Genomic DNA, 23,787 nt, shown 5'->3' with positions numbered 1-23,787 from the left:
TTTTTGTGTAGCATCAGATTTAAAATTTACTACCCTATTTAGACGTTATGGACAAAAATGTCCACTTACAAGAACTGCTGTAAAAATAGTACAGATTAATATTTTTTTTCTGCTTTTTGGGTTAAATCTTTTGATCAACTTCAGTCCTGATCAAAACTATCAAATACTGAATAATTATCAGGATTTTAACCCTTTAAATGCTAGTTTGAAAAATGAAAATCATATTTCTTGTGAAATAACACACAAAAAATGAGCTATTTTCCATATAACAAATGTTGGGTGGCTGGGGCATTTTTGTTTAATCAGTCTTGGATATGTAAAGGATTAACCAAAATATTGACTTTGATGCATTATTAGTTTTTGTGTAGCATCAGATTTAAAATTTACTACCCTATTTAAAAGTTAAGGACAAAAATGTCCCATTAACTCCCATTCAAACCACATTTTTTTATCTCAAAGCCATTACTGATTATAATCATGCATTCTGTAATGTTAGGGTTTCATTTTTGAGAAAAATAGTAAAATCTGTCATTTTTACTGTTCACCTCTAAAATCAGCCATTTACTCATTATAGGCCTATAGAGAACGTGTGTGGTTTGTGTGTGTGTGTGTGTGTGTGTGTGTATGTGTATGTGTGTGTGTGCTGTTGCATGTGTCTTTGAAGTAGACAGATTGACCTTAATTTGACCTTATTGTAGAACTTGTCATACACAGTCATACATGCTCTCTTTCAAGTAAATAAAAACATGGGCCCCCTTCTCTTACACTTCAAAGAGGTCACTGTGGAGAAAACAAAAACAATGGTCCAGTGAATTTCTGCACCTGTTACAAACTGGGTGTAGCTCGCATCTGTGCTCATTTCATTACTGGACAACGAAGGAGCAGGATGAAGAGGCACTTCTCAGTGAGCGAGGCTCTGGATCGAATTATGCGGCCTGTATCTCCAGGCGAGATGCAGGAGAGCGAGTTATCTACATCTGACACGTCAGGACAGTCTGACGTGGATTTTGTGGTGGAGTCAGATGGTGCTTCCTCTTCTTCTTCTCCTGACCTTTCCACTGAGAGTGAAGAGGAGAATTCTGCATCTGAGTGGACCTCGAAAAGTGGTCAAATCTGGCTGCCGACTAATGAGGAGACCACCCACTATGTGCCAGCTGCTGGAGGTTTAATTCCTGGACCGACACGGTACGCAGTCAGCAGGATTTCCAGCCTGGAATCTTCTTTTGAATTATTTTTTACTGCAGAGGTCATCAACACAATTGTCAGCATGACAAACCTCAATGGACAACGCACAGCTCAGAACTGGATTGATGTTGACAGTACAGAGGTGAGGGCCTATATTGGTGTCCTGATTCTGGCTGGGGTGTTCAAGTCTAAGGGGGAATCCACTGCCAGCATGTGGGATTGCCACCATGGTCGTGCAATCTTCCGGGCCACCATGAGCCACAGTAAGTTCAAGCTTATCAACTCAGTGCTCCGGTTTGATGACAAGCTTAACCGACCTGCCCGTCTGAGGGAAGACAAACTTGCCCCCATCCGTGCCATCTGGGAGATGTGGACACATCGCCTCCCCATGCTGTTCAACCCTGGGAGAGATGTGTGTGTCGACGAGCAACTTGTCCCATTCAAAGGCAGATGCAGGTTTAGGCAGTACATGCCAAGCAAGCCGGCAAAATATGGCCTAAAGATTTGGGTGACTGCTGATGTTGCCACTTCATATGCTTGGAAGTGCCAACTATACACAGGGAAAGCTGCTGGTGCCGCTGCGGAGGTCGGCCAGGGTAAAAGAGTTGTCCTGGAGATGACCGAAAATCTCCCCGGGGTCACAGTCACCTGTGACAATTTTTTTACTACATATTCACTGGTGCAGGAACTGTTGAAAAGGAAAGTGGCCCTGGTTGGCACCATCAGGAAGAACAAGCCTGAGCTTCCACCCAAACTACTGCAGCTGAGAGGGAGACCTGTCCTCTCCTCGACATTTGCATTCACCACAACGACGACTGCAGTGAGCTATGTTCCCAAACGGAGGAGAAATGTCCTTCTCCTAAGCAGCAAGCATCGTGACGCAGCTGTCAACGATGACGAGAAGAAAAAACCTGTGATCATCACAGATTATAATCACTGCAAGGGAGCAGTTGACAACCTAGACAAGGTAAGAGCATTTTACACATTTATTACTGCGTGCATCTATTCCAAACTTTTTATTATTTTTTTAATTAATTTTTTTTCTTGTTATTTTGGTCCTTTGTAGGTTGTTGGCACCTATAGCTGCCGAAGAAAGACCAGTCGGTGGCCACAGGTCCTCTTTTTCAATGTGGTTGATGTGTCAGCTTTCAACGCCTTCGTCCTGTTCACGGCCGTGGATCCCTCCTGGGAGAGTAGAAAGAGCCACAAGAGGAGGCTCTTCTTGGAGGCGTTGGGGAAAAGCCTGGTTGCTCCGCAAATGGCGAGGAGAGTTTGCCTCCCCCGCACACTGCCTGCTGCTGCTCTGGTGCAGGAGGCACAGGCCACAGCAGCTGCTCCCAGAGAGGCCCCTGACACCGACAGCACCGTCAGCAGCTCCAGCAGCTCCAGCAGCTCCAGCAGCTCCAAAAAGAGGGGGCTGTGCTCAATTTGCACAGGAAAAAAAAAAAAAATCTACACCTGTTGCATCAGGTGTGACAACTTTGTGTGCAAAGAGCACACAGTCTCATGCTGCAAGTTCTGCTGGGAGGACTAATCTTGCCTCCACACACACGCGCACACAGACACACACACACGCACACACACACACACACACACACACACACACACTTTTTGTTCTATAAATTGTTCTAAAAGTTAAAATGTATATAGTTTGTTTACATAATTTGCACATCCATGTTTTTTCTGCACACACGCACACACACAGTTTATTTTCATCATTTGTACATCCATTTTATTTTTTGTAACATATTGTCTGTTTTGAATGTTCAATTTGAATGTTCAAATATGTAAAATAAATAAGAATTGAAAGATCTGATGCTGATTTAAAAATGATTTCATTGGAAACGTGGAAAAAAAGTGGAAATAGTATTACTGCAGTATTTTACATATGATTTATCACCAAGAAATAACAAGAATTGTATGCATAGGCCTATAATGAGTAAATGGCTGATTTTAGAGGTGAACAGTAAAAATGACAGATTTTACTATTTTTCTCAAAAATGAAACCCTAACATTACAGAATGCATGATTATAATCAGTAATGGCTGTGAGATAAAAAAATGTGGTTTGAATGGGAGTTAATGGGACATTTTTGTCCTTAACTTTTAAATAGGGTAGTAAATTTTAAATCTGATGCTACACAAAAACTAATAATGCATCAAAGTCAATATTTTGGTTAATCCTTTACATATCCAAGACTGATTAAACAAAAATGCCCCAGCCACCCAACATTTGTTATATGGAAAATAGCTCATTTTTTGTGTGTTATTTCACAAGAAATATGATTTTCATGTTTTCAAACTGGCATTTACAGGGTTAAAATCCTGATAATTATTCAGTATTTGATAGTTTTGATCAGGACTGAAGTTGATCAAAAGATTTAACCCAAAAAGCAGAAAAAAAATATTAATCTGTACTATTTTTACAGCAGTTCTTGTAAGTGGACATTTTTGTCCATAACGTCTAAATAGGGTAGTAAATTTTAAATCTGATGCTACACAAAAACTAATAATGCATCAAAGTCAATATTTTGGTTAATCCTTGACATATCCAAGACTGATAAAAAAAATGCCCCAGCCACCCAACATTTGTTATATGGAAAATAGCTAATTTGTTTGCTTTTTTTCATAAATAATAACAGTGATATCGAGTAATCAAACAGGCATTTAAAGGGTTAAAAACTTCTCAAAATTATTGAATGTTTAGTTTTGAGAAGGACTGAAGTTGTTTGAGAGATTTATGCAGAAAAAAGTAGAAAAATATATTAATCTGTATTTTTTATGTAGTTTTATGGGAGGTGGACATTTTTGTCCTTAACAACCAATTAGGATGGGAATTAAGACGAAATCGGAGGGTTAAAGAGGGATTCACCACAGGTATCACGTAGAAGCACGGCATATGACAAACGACGCACTGACAAAGAGACGGGAGCACAGAGACTAAATAAGCTTAGGAGGTGAGGCTAATCAGACACAGGTGAGACAATCAAGGGGCAGGTGAAAACAATAATGGCAGGGCACATAATCAAACAGGCGGGAAACACACACAGGCAGGAAGTGGATCAACACGAGAGACAAGGTGACAAAGTAAAACAGGAAATGATCTAACCAATGAAACACAAATGAAAAACAGAACTAAACAAGACTAAATGACACGAACACAGATTCAATGAAATACTAAACTAAAAAACAAGAACTAATGACAACAGGAGACAAAGTGACAGAGCAAAACAGGAAACAACATCTGATCACCGAAACACAAATCTGACACTCAACTCAACTAGAATAACTCATGACACTCGTACTTTGTCCGCGTAAAGCGAGGGAACTTGGGAAGAAAAAAAAAGATCATTTGTGTGTGTTGTAAAGACAACGTTGGAGATAATAACTTTTCTGTTATCGCTTAACTGTCGATTTTTGTTTTAAAGGTCTTTTAAAGTCGGGTATCAGAGCCTGCAAAAAGTTCCACCGCTCACTCCGCCATCTTCCCGGAAGTCTAATTATCAGCATTATTGTTTGGTTCCTGTGGACTTGTTCTGTTCTTGTTAAGTGGGTTAGTTTTTATGATCCATATTCAAAATGTGTTCTATTTATTCGCAGGGTTTCTCTGCCTGGAGCAAATTCTGTATTTCAAATTCACACAACAATCCCTGGCTTCAACAGGGACTAAAACAGCAACACTGCAAACAGAGTACACCTGTGGACATGAGTCAAATAGAGAGCTCACCAGATTGGACAGATTGAGTCCTCTCCACCTCGTTGGCGTCCTTTCCGATCCAGACAAACACCTGAAACAGAGGATTGTGTTTATTAGAGTGACATCAGAGAGATGATCTAACACCTGATGAAGCTGCAGTGTACCTGATCCCAAACATCCAGCAGCATCACGTCGTCTTCAGCCAGGTCGTCCTGAGTGAACTCTCCTGGAACCTCCTCGATCTGCACAACAAGAGAACACGGGTTACTAAAGTGACTGCTGCAACACAAAGCAGTGAATGCACTGAAGAGGACTCATTCAGCCTCATGAGGAAGATAACAGCTTACTGAAGTGTTTGAAGGAATGTGTTTAAAATGATTCTTGTTACTGAGGAGGTTTTAATCATCTGGACCAGATACTTACGATGAACCTGCCCGTCTTGTTGGAGCATCCAAACAGACGAGGAGGGTGAGTCAGGGTCTGACTCTCCAGTCTCTCTGAGGTCTGGTACTCTGTCCTCCCGCCTAACGCTGCCCACAAGTCAGCTGCAACACACACACACACACACACACACACACACACACACACACACACACACACACACTCAGGTGGACCTGTGCAGCTACACAAGAGTTCAGTGGAAACAGAGCTGCACCTTACATTATAATTGTGTTGATTCTGACATTAAATTTTCTGGCAAACAGCAGAAATATAAAAATCTCATGTCAAATCTAAAGAGACACAAAGTTGAGGCAAAAGTTTGATTGAGTGTCACATAACTGCGACTCTTCTCCTCCAATCCGCTCCCAGGTTGTTCAAAAGGGTTCATTTCATTTGGAAATCCTCTTTTCATCATCATGGATCAGGTAATCCATCTTACTTTTATCCCGGTTGTTCAAAGAAAACTGGTTTGGATCAACCTGATCCAGATACTGACTTGTAAGGATTACCTGTGCTCTAAGTGGGACTTCATACTAGGATTCATACCTGATTAAAGGAGCTGAATGCTAAATTGCATGTAGCCCATCATGTGATCCATCATGAGGAACACACTGCAAGCTCTATCTCTATAACTCCCTCTGTGGTAAAGAGCGTTTCAATATGACTGTTAAAAAGTGAAACTATATGATCCTTAAATTAGACCTCTTTATAAAAACTCATCAAAACTAAATTGATGCACAAATAAAATGTCATTTGTTCTAAGTTATATCTACCTTTCCAATATAATATCTGTCTGCTGCTATTTTTGAGCTGTGCTTTAAAAATCTTCTTCATTGTCACTAAAGGCTTTATGATCAGAGGTATCCCCTGAGATTAAAAACAAGTTGTTGTGGGTCAATTTATTCTGGTTTTTGTGCTCAGGGTTTGAAAACTATATTTCTAGAAGGAGCTCAAGTGGGCGCAAAACATTTAGGTGAGCATATTCCCACCTTTGATCTTCTCTGGTGTCAGATATTCTACTTAAGGACTCTTTCTAAACTCTTTAATCCAGTTGTTAGTCACAGTTTAATTCCATATACAGCCTAATCTATTTAGTCCTGACCTAAATGCACTCTGTGGCTTCCTGACTTGTTGAACACTTTTATTTTGAAGTTGTGCTGATGAGTCTTCCGGTCTCATTCTATCCAACATGTATCTTCACGCAGCTCCTCTTCACGGTCTGATTGGCGGTGAACAACGCCTGTTGCTGTCACGAGCAAACATGGATGCGCAGTAACAACAGTTCTCCCTGCGGTCCATACAAAAGAAAACAAGACAAAACATTCAAGATGACACAACAGACGACCTTCGACATGAGAAACAAAGCACCAGAAATAAAACACAAGTAAAACAGAAGAGAAACTCTTTCACATTCATCGTGTCACCACAACAGTAGATGGTTATTTTAGCTTCAGTTGATGTAAATTAGTCTGAGTTTTATCCACGTTCACATACAAAATGTCACATTGAGGCTGAACTGATTTCTTTTAGAATAATTGTGTTTCTTAATCTCTTTTTAAAACTGATCTTATGAGTGTTTCTTCAGGTCAACATGGCCCTATACGTGACAGTCCTCTTTGAAGCATTAGATTCAGGCAGAGGTAACGTGAAGCGCCCCATAAAGGCACGTCTGCTGTCATAATCATGTCTGTTATTAGTGTGTGTCAGCTGTGAGTAGAGGTCTGCAGGTTTTCTTGAGCTACTAATGTTTCTTATGAACTGGACCAGGCTACATGCATGTGCAGCAGCACAACATGCTAACAGTATCTGAGCCTCTCACCCTGAACTTAACGTCAGAAGAAAATGGCCGCTGTGTTAATATGGTGAATGTGAGCTTTATGAAAGTGTTCCAACATCTCTGTCCATGTGGTCTCACACAAAGGGTCACCTGTTACAAGACAAACGTCACATGTGTTCAAAGTGATGACAGACGAGATGAAATGATTTCCTTCAGGATCAAAGGTCAAGATTTTATTCAAATAAACGACGACATTGTTCAAAATAGAACAGAAACACAAATGAATCAAAATCATGAGTTCTTTTTTACAAGTAAATATCTTTGAGTTTTTAACCTGATAAAATGATTCAAATCAAAGTGATGAAATCAGACTCATGAAAGAGTTTGAGTCAGTGAACAGAGTCAGTGATGTTCAGTCAGCAGAGTTTCTCTGACCTACAGAGAACACAGAGACAACCAGGAACCTCCTGACCACAACCCAAACCCAGGATAAAGAGGTTCAGTGAAGGTGGTGCTGAAGGTGTGGAGGTGGATCAGTGTGTAAGAGGAGACTCTGTAGAAGGACAGAGTGCCAGCAGGACAGTCCACATACACTGCTACTCTACCAGAGGAGGAGGAGGAGGAGGAGGAGGAGGAGGAGGAGATGTTTGTTCTTCTGTTATTGTGACAGACAGAGTAACCTTCATCAGAGCAGCTCAGACTCCAGGACTGATCATTTCTTCCAAACAAACATTCATCACTGTCTCCTTTCCTCCTGATTCCTCTGTAACTCACTGATACATTAACACTTCCTCTCCACTCGACCTCCCAGTAACAGCGACCAGTCAGACCAGTCCTACACAGCAGCTGAGACCAAGAATCAAATCTGTCTGGATGATCAGGATATGACTGATCCTCCTCCCACACATGTGTCACCTTCCTGTTGTTGTCAGACAGTTTGAGTCTTCTGTTCACTGTGTTTGTGTCCACTTCCAGCTCACAGGCGTCTGATGGAGAGAAGGAGACACAACACAGCTGCAGGTTATCATCTGTTCATTCAAAAACAACTTTACTGACAGTTTCTGAAAGTCAGTCAAACTTAGATTTCATGTTTAACTGTGAATATTTGGCAGCACTGAAACTCAACACTGCAGCTGTAATGAAATGAACAGTTAGTGAACATAGCAGTCAGGATGTGTGGAGCCCAGGATAAGAGCACAATCAAGTGTCAGTAATAAAAGTGCAGCACAAAGAAGCTGTGAACCATCTGCTGTCTCAAACTGTTATTAGGTCAGAGGTCACATGAAGCAGAAAGATCAGAGCTGGAAGAAACACAGTGAATCTTCTCTTCACTGATCATCAAATGTATTGATTCTTTTGATTGGATCCTGCTGTTCACTTTGTTCACTTCGTACATCTTTACAGCCACACTGACAAAAACAGAAAGTCAATCCTGATTGAAATTCATCTTCAGTCAAGACAATTACAAAAAGTGGAGCCCAACATGAGCAGCTGTGTTCTCATGAATCAAAGTTCAAACACACTCACACTTCCTCTCATCAGGTTTCAGTCTGTGCCGTCCACCATGGTCCAACCTGGAGGAAGAAACCAGATCAGAATCGACTTCATACAGCTTCACTCACATCCTCCATCAGACAGCAAGGTCACCAGTTAGAGACAGAGAGACAGCTTCTGTCTGTCTGTCTGTGTGTGATTGATTGTGTTATTACTGTCAGACATAAACAACATGTCCGGCCCATAAAAAGGCAGAGAGACAGCAGAAACCAGAAGTCGACACGTAACAGAAATAATATGAAAGAAATAAACCATCCTGACGTTTCTTCCAGGATCTACAAACAAAAATGGCCGACTTATAAACATTAAAGCCAAACAAACGTTCCATCCTGTCGTCGTCAGAGCACCAAAACATTTGAGGATTTTCAGCATACATTTCATTCATCAAGGATGCTCTGATCTCATCATAAAAAGGACAATACAAAAGAAAATGTGATTCATTCTCACAAAGCTCACACAGCCTGTGTTCCTCCTGGATGTGTTTAAATGTGCCCACTTCAAGAGCCAGAGGAAGGATTCCTGTTCTCACCTGTGCACCTAAACACCTCTGACTCCTGGTTCAGTTTGCTGTAACGTAAGCTTCAGCACCATAACTGTGCTTGATTTGGATATATGTTCCTAATTTAGGTTTTAACAAGATATCATAGAACCATTTTTATTCTAATCTAGCAAATCACGTTTTCTACTTGTGTTCAGGCTGCATGATAAATGATTCCTGTATATATACTGTAAGCCAGCTTCCTCACAAACAGCATGAAGCTCTGCAGCCCATGGAGACTTGTACATTTGAGTCCACAGAAAAACCTTCCTATTGATCCGATGTTCTGACATGTTCAGTAAACGATTCCACAGTCGTATCATTTCACATTTTCTCTGTATAGATCCAGGAAACCAACACGTCGCCCTGAGCAGCCAAAGTAGGAGCACATTTATGAACGCCTCAAAAACAGCGTTCAGCTCTGTTTAGTATAACGTCTTTGAATCCCCATATCCCTGAGGCATCATTCAGTGTGGGGGAAACACATGCATCATAGAGCTGAGAGGAAGTGGAACACCCAACATCTTTACATATCTGCAGCTTGGTAACAACAGACCCCAGTGCTCTGCCAGCCCAACCAGCCAATCATTTAACTCCAGCTTCATGAGTCATGAACTCATCAAGAGAAGATCCCAGATATTTATATTCAGGTGTGTATTCCAATGTAACCGTCCCAAGAGTCAACATTTTCCTCCTGCTTGGAACACCCTTTGTTCCGAAGTGAATTATCTGTGTTTTACTCTGATGAATCAACAACCTCCACCTGTAACAGCAGGTCTTTAACAAATGTTGTCAATCATCTTCTGATTCAGCCAGTAGAGCAACATCGTCTGCAGACAACAAAATACCCACAATTCAATTCTTCAAATGTACACCTACATTAGATTTCTTCATTTAAGATCCAAATAATTTATACAGATGGAAAACAAGCTCAGGGACAAAACATGTCTGTCTGTCTGTCTGTCTGTCTGTACCTCAGTGTCTTCAGTCTGCAGTGTGGATCCTCCAGTCCAGCAGACAGCAGCTTCTCTCCTGGTTCTCCTGGATGATTGTAGCTCAGGTCCAGCTCTCTCAGGTGGGAAGAGCTCAGAGCCGAGGCCAGAGAGGCACAGCCTTCCTGTGTGATCAGACAGGCTGACAGACTACACACACACACACACACCCAATCAGCTTAAAAATCATCTTTTTGTTGCCTTCATTGGACAGGACAGTGGATAGAGTTGGGAATGATGGAAGAGAGACCGGGGAGGACATGCAGCAAAGGGCCGAAGGTCGGAACCGAACCCAGGGCCTCTGTTTCGAGTACTGTGCCTCTATACATGGGGCGCGTCTTAATGGCTGAGCTACACCGGCGCCACATACGGTTGTCACCTTGTAAAAGATTATTTTCTGACTTTCATAAACAGGATATGAAGACAAAGCATGGGTAGAGAGGGTCCGTCATGATGGCCTCTGCTGTGGATGACGTTCTGCTGACTTAGTTTCTCTGTGACCTCCAGAGAACATTGGGGCAGTTTGTAGAGTATGAAGCTGTGGGATAGAGGGTCAGCACCTTCAAGTCTGTGGGCAAAGTACTCGGGGAGGAGTGAAGGTAAGAAGGAGCCAGAGATCAACACAGATTGCTTTGTCATCAGCAGTGATGCAGCTACTGTACTGGACTGTTCAGTCTGAAGGAAAGGCTCTTTAGAAGTTTATAAATGTTCCAATCATCATCTCTGCTTTATTACAGTCGTCGTTGGGATTCTTCTCTTTGGACCACACATGATGGAGTCCAGATGAACATAACTCAGACCGTCTTAGACCAGCATTTATATATCCAAGTCAAGTTACTGAGCCGTGAACATAAACACAATACTGGTGACAAGAACCTTTGTCAGCTGACCCCTTCAGTGTGATATTAAAGCCATTTTAATTACAGGGTTATTCAGACTCACAGGACTGAGAGCTGAGAACTGAGCAAATATACAGAACATGTGAGCTCAGAGGGTTATCATATTCACACAGCTGCACACTAACCTGAGAGTTTCCAGTCTGCAGTGTGGAGTTTTTAGACCAGCAGACAGAAGAGTCACTCCTGAATCCTGCAGGTTGTTGTTACTCAGGTCCAGCTCTCTCAGAGAAGAGGACTGGGAGCTGAGGACTGACGACAAAGCCTCACAGCATCTCTCTGACAGTTTACAGCCACTCAGCCTGGAAAGGATCTTCACTCAGTTAATTACAAATCAAATATAGAAAGTCAATGAAATCTTTTTGGATGAAGTTGTTAAATCTGTTTAAACCTGACCTGAGAGTTTCCAGTGTACGGTTTGGCCAAGCAGTCAGCAGCTTAACTCCTGAATCCTGCAGGTTGTTATTACTCAGGTCCAGCTCTCTCAGAGAAGAGGACTGGGAGCTGAGGACTGAGGACAGAGCCTCACAGCTTCTCTCTGAGAGGTTACAGCAGCTCAGCCTGAAAAGGATCTTAACTCAGTTAATTACAAATCAAATATAGAAAGTCAATGAAATCTTTTTGGATAAAGCTGTTAAATCTGTTTAATCCTGACCTGAGAGTTTCCAGGGTACGGTTTGGCCCAGCAGTCAGCAGCTTAACTCCTGAATCCTGCAGGTTGTTGTTACTCAGGTCCAGCTCTCTCAGAGAAGAGGACTGGGAGCTGAGGACTGAGGACAGAGCCTCACAGCTTCTCTCTGAGAGGTTACAGCAGCTCAGCCTGAAAAGGATCTTAACTCAGTCAACTACAAATCAAATATAGAAAATCAATGAAATATTTGTTGGTAAACTTTAATATCTGTTTAATCCTGACCTGAGAGTTTCCAGTGTACGGTTTGGACTCTCCAGCCCATCAGAAAGCAGCATAACTCCTGAATCCTGCAGGTTGTTGTTACTCAGGTCCAGCTCTCTCAGAGAAGAGGACTGGGAGCTGAGGACTGAGGACAGAGCTCCACAGCTTCTCTCTGACAGTTTACAGCCACTCAGCCTGAAGAGGAATCAACAGTACATAAAAGGAAACAATTACAAGAAATAGTTGTTTTTTCTGAATAAAGTAAAACTACATTTAACATGGAGAATGATGTGTCCACATACAGAGCTTTGTTGGAGGCTTTGACCACTGGCAGCAGCCTCAGAAGAGCCTCCTCATTACAGGAAATACAGCCGACCAGTTCTCAGCACACTCCTGCTGTGATTTTAATATAAATCCTCACAATGTTGAGTTTTTAACGCAGTCTTTTAATGGTCATTGCTCCACGTTACTGGACAAAGAGGCACCTTTAAAGGTTAGGACTCGGGCTACCTGCAACAGTTGTCAGTGGATAACAGAGGCTGTCTGCTGCCTGAGACCACACTGTCACAGGTCTGAACGTCTGTGGAAGTGCATCGCCTACATCTTAAAGATCTCCGGCGTTCTTTTAAAGAAGCAGTACAGGAAGCCTGGACGGCTTATTTTGCTGACCTGATTTCTTCATCAAAAAGAAATCCCAACGTTTCATAACTATTTAAAACATTGTTTCACCAGCGCTCTCCACATTACCATGTTTCACTGTTGATGACTGCAATACCTTCCTTTCCTTCTGTGTTGATAAAGTAATGACTATTAGGTCCAATATGCATCATAACTCTCATCCACTTCATGCTAGCTCCTCTCTTATTCCTACCGTCTTGAGCTCTTTCCATCCAATCAGCTCACAGGATCACAACATTGGGCCCCTTTCCTCTGCTGTTGGCTTTAGCCCACGTCATTTAGGAGTAATAGTTGATAAATCATCATCTTTTGACAGCCATGTTAAGCAGGTAACCAGATCATGTTATGTCCACCTAAGAAATAGAAGTAAACTGAGAACTTTAGTTTCAACTGTAGTTTCACCTCGACGACTGCCACACACTCCTCTCGTCACTCAGCAAGTCTGCGCTTAATCGCCTGCAGTCAACACAGAATGCTGCTGCAAGACTCCTCACCAGGTCTCACATTACCCCCATCCTCACCATGGAGAGGATGTCGAGGACACTGTAAGATGTCTCCAGCCTGAGATGTTGCTCTCTTGGAGAAGGTGTAAGACAGATCAGGTAATCTTATGCCAATGATCTTACTGGCAACTCTTATGATCCATTGTAACCTGTTTCTGTCCCCTAATGACAGGTTACCAAACCAGGAGATTATGGCAAAGGTGAGGACAGACTCTACCGTGGAGGAGTAGAACAGATTCATCAGTCTGCTGCACACCCCAAACCAGTTAAGTTGACGGAGAAAGTGCAGTCTCTGCTGTGGCTTTTTGCAGACTGCGTCTGTGTTTTCTTTAAATGTTAGCTTGTTGTCGATAACAACACCCAGGGACTTGTAACACTGGACTTGGTCAACCATCTCACCCTTAATTGCTGTTTTAATTGGTGTATTAGGCTGCCTTCTCAAATCAATGCACGTCTTTAGTTTTACGTACATTTAATTTTAAAAAAGAGTTATCACGCCACTCTATAAAATCGTCCACCACTGGGCCTCGTGCTATTTCCCTTCCTTGTAACAGGCTCACTATGACTGTATCATCTGCAAACTTCAGAATGTGTCTTCCTGGCTGGGAACTTCTGCAGCTGTCAGTGTAAAAAATGTACCAGATTGGTGAAAGGACACAGCCCTGTGGCGAACCAGTGGAGGAGAACAATGTGTCCGACAAAGAGCCATTAATCCTGACACACTGGGATCTGTCCACAAGAAAGTTTAAAATCCATCCAACAATGCCAGGACACAGATTCAAATCATTTAGCAGTTTGTTGGCTAAAATGTGGGGCTGACTTGTGTTAAAAGCAGAAGATAAATCTAAAAATAACAGGTGTGCATGTGTCCCTGGACCTTCAAGGTGTTTAACAAGTAAATGAAGAAGGGTAAGAACAGCATCATCAACCCCTTTTTTACTCCTACAGGCAAACTGTAGAGGATCCAATGAGTCCTCCACAACTCCAACTAGCTCTCTCTTGATGAGCTTTTCAAATACCTTCATAACTAGCGAAGTCAGGGCCACAGGTCTAAAATCACTAATGCCCTTAGGGGACTTTTTCTTAGCCACTGGTACTATTGTGGACTTCTTCCACAGAGTAGGAACCTTTTGTTGCTCTAAGCAACACTTTAATATGTGGTGAAAAATAGGGGGTAATTGATCTGCGCAGTGTTTGAGAAGATGACCAGATTTATTGTCAGGGCCGGGGCTCTTGTTGGTCTTGGTTTTACGGAGTATGTTCCTGACATCTTGTACACCCAATTCAAGCTGTGGAGTGGAGGAGGTTTCTAATTCTATCTGATCAGCTTGTTCTTTAAAATCTTTTGTATCAAACCTGAGATAAAAACGATTAAAATTAGCAGCTAGCCCCTTGTCTGATTTAAAACCATCCATTTTATTATTCATATTACCTTTTTTTGTGCCTGTCATGACTGACATGCCATTCCAGAAACTTTTTAGATCATTACCTTTAAATTTGTCCTCAATTTTATCCATATAACTGAATTTAGCTTTTTGAATCTCTGCCCTAACCAGTCTTTTTACCTCCCTGTTCTCTTCAACACTGCTATTTTTAAAGAGGTTATGTTTCTTCATTGTTGTTTCTTTCAAGGACTTAGTGATCCATGGCTTATTGTTTGGATAAAGTTTCACCTGACGTGTGGGAATACAAGACTCTTCACAGAACCAAATGTAGCTACACACATTCAAAGTAAGTTCACTTATGTCCAGAGTATTTACTGGCTCACGGTGAGGAAACTAAGTCACCCTTACCTGTCAACTCGCTCAGGTCAAAAAATCTAAACCTTTAGTTGCCTTCATTGGACAGGACAGTGGATAGAGTCGGGAATGATGGAAGAGAGACCGAGGAGGACATGCAGCAAAGGGCCGAAGGTCGGAGTCGAACCCAGGGCCTCTGCGTCGAGTAGTGTGCCTCTATACATGGGCCCCGTCTTAATGGCTGAGCTACACCGGCGCCACATACGGTTGTCACCTTGTAAAAGATTATTTTCTGACTTTCATAAACAGGATATGAAGACAAAGCATGGGTAGAGAGGGTCCGTCATGATGGCCTCTGCTGTGGATAACGTTCTGCTGACTTAGTTTCTCTGTGACCTCCAGAGAACATTGGGGCAGTTTGCAGAGTATGAAGCTGTGGGACAGAGGGTCAGCACCTTCAAGTCTGTGGGCAAAGTACTCGGGGAGGAGTGAAGGTAAGAAGGAGCCAGAGATCAACACAGATTGCTTTGTCATCAGCAGTGATGCAGCTACTGTACTGGACTGTTCAGTCTGAAGGAAAGGCTCTTTATAAGTTTATAAATGTTCCAATCATCATCTCTGCTTTATTACAGTCGTCGTTGGGATTCTTCTCTTTGGACCACACATGATGGAGTCCAGATGAACATAACTCAGACTGTCTTAGACCAGCATTTATATATCCAAGTCAAGTTACTGAGCCGTGAACATGAACACAATACTGGTGACAAGATCCTTTGTCAGCTGACCCCTTCAGTGTGATATTAAAGCCATTTTAATTACAGGGTTATTCAGACTCACAGGACTGAGAGCTGAGAACTGAGCAAATATACAGAACATGTGAGCTCAGAGGGTTATCATTTTCACACAGCTGCACACTAACCTGAGAGTTTCCAGTCTGCAGTGTGGAGTTTTTAGACCGGCAGACAGAAGAGTCACTCCTGGATCCTGCAGGTTGTTGTTACTCAGGTCCAGCTCTCTCAGAGAAGAGGACTGGGAGCTGAGGACTGAGGACAGAGCCTCACAGCTTCTCTCTGACAGGTTACAGCCACTCAGCCTAAAGAGGAATCAACAGTACATAAAAGGAAACAATGACAAGAGATAGTTGTTTTTTCTGAATCAAGTAAAACTACATTTAACATGGAGAATGATGTGTTCACGTACAGAGCTTTGTTGGAGGCTTTGACCACTGGCAGCAGCCTCAGAAGAGCCTCCTCTGAAGCAGAGTACTTCTTCAGGTCAAACACGTCCAGATCTTTTTCTGATGACAGTAAGATGAAGCCCAGAGCTGACCACTGAGCAGGAGACAGTTCATCTGTGGAGAGACGTCCTGATCTCAGGGACTGTTGGATCTGCCCCACTAGAGAACTATCATTCAGTTCATTCAGACAGTGGAACAGATTGATGCTTTTCTCTGCAGACAGATTCTCACTGATCTTTGTCCCAATGTACTCGACTGTTTCCTTTTTGGTCTGTGAACCACTTCCTGTCTGTGTCAGCAGACCTCTCAGGAGACTCTGATTGGTTTCTAGTGAAAGACCGAGGAGGAAGCGGAGGAACAAGTCCAAGTGTCCGTTTGGACTCTGAAAGGCCTGGTCCACAGCACTCTGATAGAAACCTGTTGTTTCTCTGAACACTTTAGACCACCAGGTTGTTTGTTCTCCTGACAGCAGATTGACACCAGAGTTGATGAACTTCAGATGGACATGAAGAGCAGCCAGAAACTCCTGAACACTCAGATGGACGAAGCAGAACACCTTGTCCTGGTACAGTCCTCTCTCCTCTTTAAAGACCTGTGTGAACACTCCTGAGTACACTGAGGCTGCTCTGATATCGATGCCACACTCTGTCAGGTCTGACTCATAGAAGATCAGGTTTCCTTTCTGCAGCTGCTCAAAAGACAGTTTTCCCAGAGACTCAATCATCTTCCTGCTCTCTGGATTCCAGTGTTGATCTGTCTCAGCTCCTCCATCATACTTGGTGTTCTTCAGTTTGGTCTGAACCACCAGGAAGTGGATGTACATCTCAGTCAGGGTCTTGGGCAGCTCTCCTCCCTCTCTGGTCTTCAACACGTCCTCCAGAACTGTAGCAGTGATCCAGCAGAAGACTGGGATGTGGCACATGATGTGGAGGCTTCGGGATGTCTTGATGTGGGAGATGATTCTGTTGGCCTGCTCCTCATCTCTGAATCTCTTCCTGAAGTACTCCTCCTTCTGAGGGTCAGTGAACCCTCTGACCTCTGTCACCATGTCAACACACTTAGGAGGGATCTGATTGGCTGCTGCAGGTCGTGTGGTTATCCAGAGGCGAGCAGAGGGAAGGAGTTTCCCTCTGATGAGGTTTGTCAGCAGCACATCCACTGAGGTGGACTCTGTGACATCAGTCAGGATCTCATTGTTGTGGAAGTCCAGAGGAAGTCGACACTCATCCAGACCGTCAAAGATGAACACAACCTGGAACTCTTCAAAGCTGCAGATTCCTGCTTCTTTGGTTTCAGTGAAGAAGTGATGAACAAGTTCCACCAAGCTGAACTTCTTCTCTTTCAGCACATTCAGCTCTCTGAAGGTGAAGGGAAACATGAACTGTATGTCCTGGTTGGCTTTGTCTTCAGCCCAGTCCAGAGTGAACTTCTGTGTTAAGACTGTTTTCCCAATGCCAGCCACTCCCTTTGTCATCACTGTTCTGATTGGTCCATCTCTTCCAGGTGAGGCTTTAAAGATGTCTTCTTGTCTGATGGTTGTTTCTGGTCTGTCTGGTTTCCTGGATGCTGATTCGATCTGTCTGACCTCATGTTCATCATTGACCTCTCCAGTCCCTCCCTCTGTGATGTAGAGCTCTGTGTAGATCTGATTCAGAAGGGTTGGGTTTCCTGCTTTAGCGATCCCCTCAAACACACACTGGAACTTCTCCTTCAGGTTAGACTTCAGTTTCTGTCGGCACTCTGGAGCAACAGTTCCTGAATAAACAAACAACAAATGATATCAAAGAGTGGATCCTGAAGAAAATCTCAACATTCAAGTGTGGCTTTAGAGTTTTTCCTTCTGCATCAGTTTTATTAAAGCATTTAGTGGATGACAAACAAGCTCTGATCTGATATAGATGTGTGTATCATATTTACTAAGTTTAGAAATGTAAACCTGCATTTCCTCTTTCCATCATGTTAAACCTGATTAAATCCTCTTACTGCTCTGCAGACAGTCAGCCAGCTCCTCCTGATTTATTCCCCTCAGGAAGTGCAGAGTGATCTTCAGAAATGCATCTCTGCTGCTCCTCTGATCTTCATCATCACCATCCAACACCTCCTCCTCCTCCCTCTGACTCTCTAAGCATGCTGGGTAATCTGAACTCAGAACCCTCTGGACTCTCTTCAGCTCGTTCTTCACAAATGTGACGATGTTCTCCTCCAGCAGCTGGAACAGAATCAGACTCTGAACATGAATATAAAGTGGTAGAACACAACATGTGATCCATCAGTCAGTCTGAAGGCCTGCTGCTCAAACAGAACAGCATGGAGACTGAATGATGGTTTGGCATTTAGCCTGTAGTTAATGTAGTTCATTGTAAACAGTGTGTTGTACACACCTTAAATGTGGAGTCCAGGTCTGTCTGATGCTGCTGGGCGGACTGATCACTGTGAACCTCTGAGCTCTGCTGAACTCTGTGGAGAAAACATCAAGTTTAAGGACAATTAATGACACAGCTGACTGATAGAGGGAGTGAGCTGTGGGGTCTGACCATGAGGGCTGGGTCAGTGGGAGGAGGGTGTCCAATGTTAAAGGATGGAAAGATAGCATGAGAACAAACCACTGATTATGATCACTATTGGTTTTATTTCAAAACTGCCAAGACATGTTTTGCCAGTGATGCAGAGGACAGAATGAAGGCAACCAAGAACTGTCAGGGTTGGGAGTACAGAAACCCACCCCTCAAGCAGTGGTGGGTAGAGTAACCAGAAACGGTACTCAAGTAAAAGTACTCTTACTTTATAATTATATTTACTCAAGTAGGAGTAAAAGTAGCTTTAGAAATAACTACTTAAGTAAGAGTAAGAAAGTATCACATAAACAAACTACTCAATCAGTGAGTAACTTCATTAGATACAATTCATTACATCAATGTATTGTAACACAAGATAAGACGATGTGCACATTCAGAAGTTAAATCATATTCAGATTAAATGAAATCTTACCATGCATTGTCCAAACTCTTCTGTCAGTAACTGGCTAACGTTCACTTATTTTTAAAACATCTTTTCTAACCGTAACAATATTCCATAAATGTTTTTCAACATCGCTGATATGATTTGTTTTTGGTCATTTGGTCGGCGGTCATTTGACCCAGATAGTTTGCTTTGACATACTTGTCATTAAACTGATATAGCCGACTAAAATGTTTCTTTGCAAACCAAAAAAAAACACGTGCAGGCCTGAATATTACTCAGCCCTTCTCCTTTGTGTTTGTCTCCATCACTGCCAGAAAGAAATGATGGTGCCTCATGAATGTTTGCTTCAATGACAAACAGTGTGCACCAGAAACATGAGGCGGCTCACCGTGCCCCTCTTCTCCTCTATGTTCTGTGGTTAGCTCTTGATAAGTTGCTAACTGGTGCTTGCAGACGACACTGATGATGGTTAACTTAGTAGAGGTTGGTTGCGTTAGCGTATTCACTAGAAACCAGTAGCAGAGACGTCGCAGGCATCTGCTAAGGGATTAGACAGTGGTGTCGTTGTCAGAAGGAAGTACCGCTGTCCGCTTCACAGACACGTCCGCGTATGTGGTGAAGTCATTAACCGATCCTTAACAGTTATACTTCGGAGTGGCGGGGGCTTCATTTCCAACCCTGGTGTCAATAAAAGTAACGAGACATGTGTAGCCCAATGTAACAGAGTAGAAGTACATATTTTTTATCGCAAATTTACCAGAGTAACAGTAAAAAGTATTCTACGAAAAACAAGTACTCTTAGAAGTACAATTATTTGAAAAAATTACTCATGTACATGAAACGGATTAAGTGTAACACGTTACTACCCACTACTGCACACAACGGATGGATGGATGGACCCAAATACAAATCCTCTACGGAGCAGGGCAGACATACTTTGACCATGATTATTCCCCAGAGTTACAAAAGAAGAGAACGCAGGTGAGGGGTGTAATTAAACAATTAAAGCAGAAAAACATTAATGCCAAATGCATCTACCCGGCACAATTAAAGAACGTCCACTGAGTCTGGGGAAGTAACCTACCCGAAGCTCTCAGTTGCCCCTCCAGGAGCTTGATATTCAGGTCTGAGTGGACCAGAGGGAGAAGACGGAGAGGGAGCTGAGCTGCAGGTGAAGCAGCGTAGGTGAGACATGAAGGAGAGACCCGGCAGTGCTATCGAGCACGGATGCTAAGTCTTTCTTCTGCGGGGCTGAGTGACCCCACTGCATGCCCAGTTTAACTTCTTGGAGTTCAAAACTTTCAATGTTTCGATGAGAATCCCAGGTTTCATTATAATGGACGGGACTTAAATATGAGCCGCTGAGTAGGGACCGCTCTGAGACCCAGGCGACAGCAGCGCTGACACTGTCTATGTCCCCAATGGAGGAGCTGTCACTGTCTTCTGCCCAGGTTACACCAGGAGATGGTTTGTGTTTAGGTTACTGGTAACTGAACAAAATAATATCCCAAAGCAGTTTGGTAGGCAGAAGCTCATTTTACGTAGCTTTTTCTACTTTGTTTTTCTCTGAGTTGTTGGATTATTTTATTTTAGAGGTCGACCGATTGATTGTTTTGGCCGATTAATCGGCCCCGATAAACTATAATCATCGGCGGATCTGGGCTCCGATAGTGGCCGATGGCTGTGCAGCCCCAGGCAGGGGCGTACCTCGCGTGCAGTCGCTTTTTAATGAAGAACCTCGGTCTTGATATGTCAAAACCTTCTGCAATCAAGCAGTGTGATATTTTTACTTCAGGACGCAAGGCTGGCACTAAAACAACTCCGCCAAGTCCACCGAGCGACACAGAAGCTAACATGGCTAACATAGCTGAAGTGTTAAAGGAGCTGAAATCACTCCAAGCGGACTTCGGAACAAAGTTGGACAATATCGACACCCGTCTGACTGATATGGCGAACTCAATGGCTGCGCTGGAAGGTAAAGTGACAGACGTAAAAAGGGATGTTTCCACCAACGCAGCACATACTGAAGAAGCTGAAAGCCGCATACACGAGACCGAAAAAATACTTGAAAAGGCAGAAGCTGCACTAGACTCGGCCACGAAGAGAATCTCATATCTCGAGTCTAAAACAGAAGATCTGGAGAACCGGGCAGAAGAAAGAACCTCCGGCTTTTTGGTATAAGAGAAGGAGCTGAGGGCCAACAAACACTGCTCGACTTCATTAACGACATGTTACCGCGATGGCTAAGGCTGAACCCTAACAGATCGTTTACATTGGAGAGGGTGCACCGTACACTAGCATCGGGGAAGCCCAACCAAAACAGAGCGGTCCTGGTTCGCTTTTTAAAGTTCCAGGAGAAGGAGTTCGTCTATCGAGAGGCAAAGCGAAGATATTAAACATGACGGGGTCAAGTTATCATTTGCAGAGGATCTCTCTGCAGAGACTGTTTGCATCCGACGGGATTTAACCCGGTAACGAAGCTGTTTGTTGACATAAACGCCTTCCGTGGATTCCAGCATAACCCATGCAGGCTGAGAGTACTGCACGGAGGTAAGATCCCTCTCTTCTCAACGCCACAGGAGGCTGAAAAGTTCTGCAAAAACATTCCACAAGCAACAGCAGCTACACGTGACCCGTGAACTCAAAATGATGCGGTACTGAAGACCACAACATAATATTAGGACTCCAACTGAGAAACAGCTAATTAGCTGTGACTATCAGGAGGTGTAGATGGGAGTCCAAGTACTTCAAAGTGAGCTGTTTTGAGTTGAGTTTCGAACACACACATATATATACCAGGTTCTTTCGTAAGTATATACATACCTTTTGCTGTTTTCAAGTGTGCTTATTTAAACACAACTCTGTGTAGTGCATATAATGGGTTGCTAATATTTACATATTTTGTAGCCGATGTTTGGTCCGGTATACATATATGGTTGTACTGTATTACCGATATTTTATCATTCAAAAGGGAGAAATTACTAAGCCATTTTGAAAGTGTACGGTTGACGGACACTGGTTGATATTGAGGGCTTGGGTTGGGCTACGCTGACTAGTTGCTCCTCAAATTGTGGATCAGCGTCCCCCAAAGTTACTTAAGGGGAAAGATGTGCATTTCAGTTTGGGAAATGCTAAGATTGAGGGAGGGATTGTTCAGACTATTGTGTGTGTGTGTGTGTGTGTGTGTGTACTTGCATTTTATTCATCATTATCATATTATTTTTACTTTTTTTACAATTCCATAACTTCACCCCATGCTGAGATAGTGATTTATGGAGAAAACAAAACAGAAAGGTAGTTTGAACATTAATATTTCAAGCTGGAATGTCCGTGGAATGAGAAAACTAGCCAAAATGAAACAAGTATTAAATAGGGTAAAATATCTTAAATCTAAAATAATATTCCTACAGGAATCACATTTAGTTTCCTCAGACATTATTTGATTAAAAGATGGCCAGGTCAAGTATTTCATGCTTGTTATAGTGGTCATGCAAGGGGAGTTGTCATTCTCATACACAATTCAATACCATTTCAACTTTCAAAAACCATTCAAGACCCATCCGGAAGATATATTATTGTTCAAGGTAATATCCTGACACTAAAATTAAATCTTATAAATGTCTATGGCCCTAACGACGACAACCCATTGTTTTTTGAAAGACTATTTTTAACTGTGTCAGCTTTGGAAGGACTTTACATTATGGGAGGAGATTTTAATTGTGCCCTAGATCCAGTGTTAGATAGATCCACCCAAATAGATACAACTCATGTACAAACCAGGAAAACTCTGATTAATTATATAAAAGACCTAGGAATGATTGAAGTGTGGAGGACACAAAACCCAAACAGAAGGGAATACTCCTGTTACTCAAGCTCGTATAAAAGTCATTCACGCATTGATTATTTTTTAGTCTCTGTGGAATTCATGTCTAATGTCAAAAAATGCTGGTACAATAGTATTGTAATTAGTGATCATGCAGCAGTTTCTATGGAGATCCAATTAGGTAGGATTGAGCAATGCCCGAGAAGGTGGAGGTTACAAGTTTTTTTATTACAAGATCCAACCTTTGTTCAATTTGTGGAAAGTTGCATTGATAAATATTTAGAACTAAATAAAGGTGAAACCACGGCCAGCATTAGATGGGAGCATTTAAAGCTTACATAAGAGGTGAAATTATTAGTTACACAAGTTCTAAAACCAAACAACACAACCAAGAATTACAAGCACTAGAAAACCAGATTAAAAACGCGGAGACTGAAATTTATAATAACAATGACCCTGAAAAGTTACATAATCTGTCTATCATGAGAGCTCATTACGATAAATTAACAACTGACAGAGTAGCTAAAAGTCTAATGTGGATGAAACAAACATATTACGACCAAGGGGAAGAAGCAGGGAATTGTTGGCCTGGAGAATAAAGAAAACGCAAGCTGAAAGAACAATTAATAGTATAAAGTCAACATCCGGCAATTTAACTGTAGAACCATCAGAGATAAATGACCATTTTAAAACTATTATAAATTACTATACAAATCTGAATATACAGGAAATATAGAGGCTCAAAAAACCTTCCTTGACCAGTTGCAATTTCAGACTCCATCAGATGATGAAAACATAACATTGGATAGTCCATTAACAACAGCAGCAGACCTTTGTGAAGCTATAGGGGATATAAATATCGGTAAAGCACCCGG

General features: G+C 42.4%; 4 protein-coding genes across 4 annotated transcripts in view; 1 reads left to right on the top strand and 3 right to left on the bottom strand.

Annotated features, from left to right (window-relative positions):
- LOC138609461 (NACHT, LRR and PYD domains-containing protein 12-like) overlaps positions 1-23,787 on the bottom strand; it is a 125,613-nt gene that overhangs the window by 91,240 nt on the left and 10,586 nt on the right. The window contains exons 6-8 of the mRNA XM_069682097.1: positions 18,506-18,585; positions 18,112-18,333; positions 16,546-17,883 (exon numbers count right to left, since the gene is read on the bottom strand). Of these exons, the coding sequence (XP_069538198.1) occupies positions 16,546-17,883; positions 18,112-18,333; positions 18,506-18,585 (1,640 nt within the window). The remainder of the gene's footprint in view (positions 1-16,545; positions 17,884-18,111; positions 18,334-18,505; positions 18,586-23,787) is intronic.
- Positions 887-2,885, top strand: LOC138608548 (piggyBac transposable element-derived protein 4-like). Its single transcript, XM_069681153.1, has 2 exons — positions 887-2,152; positions 2,252-2,885. The coding sequence occupies exons 1-2, from the start codon at positions 887-889 to the stop codon at positions 2,717-2,719; spliced, it is 1,734 nt and encodes a 577-aa protein (XP_069537254.1). The 3' UTR covers positions 2,720-2,885.
- LOC138608547 (scinderin-like) lies at positions 4,895-5,866 on the bottom strand. Its single transcript, XM_069681152.1, has 4 exons — positions 5,857-5,866; positions 5,305-5,426; positions 5,046-5,123; positions 4,895-4,972 (listed from the first exon to the last, which is right to left on the bottom strand). The coding sequence occupies exons 1-4, from the start codon at positions 5,864-5,866 to the stop codon at positions 4,895-4,897; spliced, it is 288 nt and encodes a 95-aa protein (XP_069537253.1).
- On the bottom strand, positions 7,355-12,142 carry LOC138608546 (ribonuclease inhibitor-like). Its single transcript, XM_069681151.1, has 7 exons — positions 11,993-12,142; positions 11,735-11,899; positions 11,476-11,640; positions 11,208-11,381; positions 10,166-10,333; positions 8,627-8,673; positions 7,355-8,100 (listed from the first exon to the last, which is right to left on the bottom strand). Exons 1-7 carry the CDS (start codon positions 12,043-12,045, stop codon positions 7,535-7,537), a joined length of 1,338 nt encoding a protein of 445 aa, XP_069537252.1. The 5' UTR covers positions 12,046-12,142; the 3' UTR covers positions 7,355-7,534.

This window comes from Semicossyphus pulcher, unplaced genomic scaffold (assembly GCF_022749685.1).
Source record: "Semicossyphus pulcher isolate SPU_LCO1_2020_fin unplaced genomic scaffold, fSemPul1.0.p SCAF_5, whole genome shotgun sequence".
NCBI lineage: Eukaryota > Metazoa > Chordata > Actinopteri > Labriformes > Labridae > Semicossyphus > Semicossyphus pulcher.
This window is presented reverse-complemented; position numbering and strand designations above follow the sequence as displayed.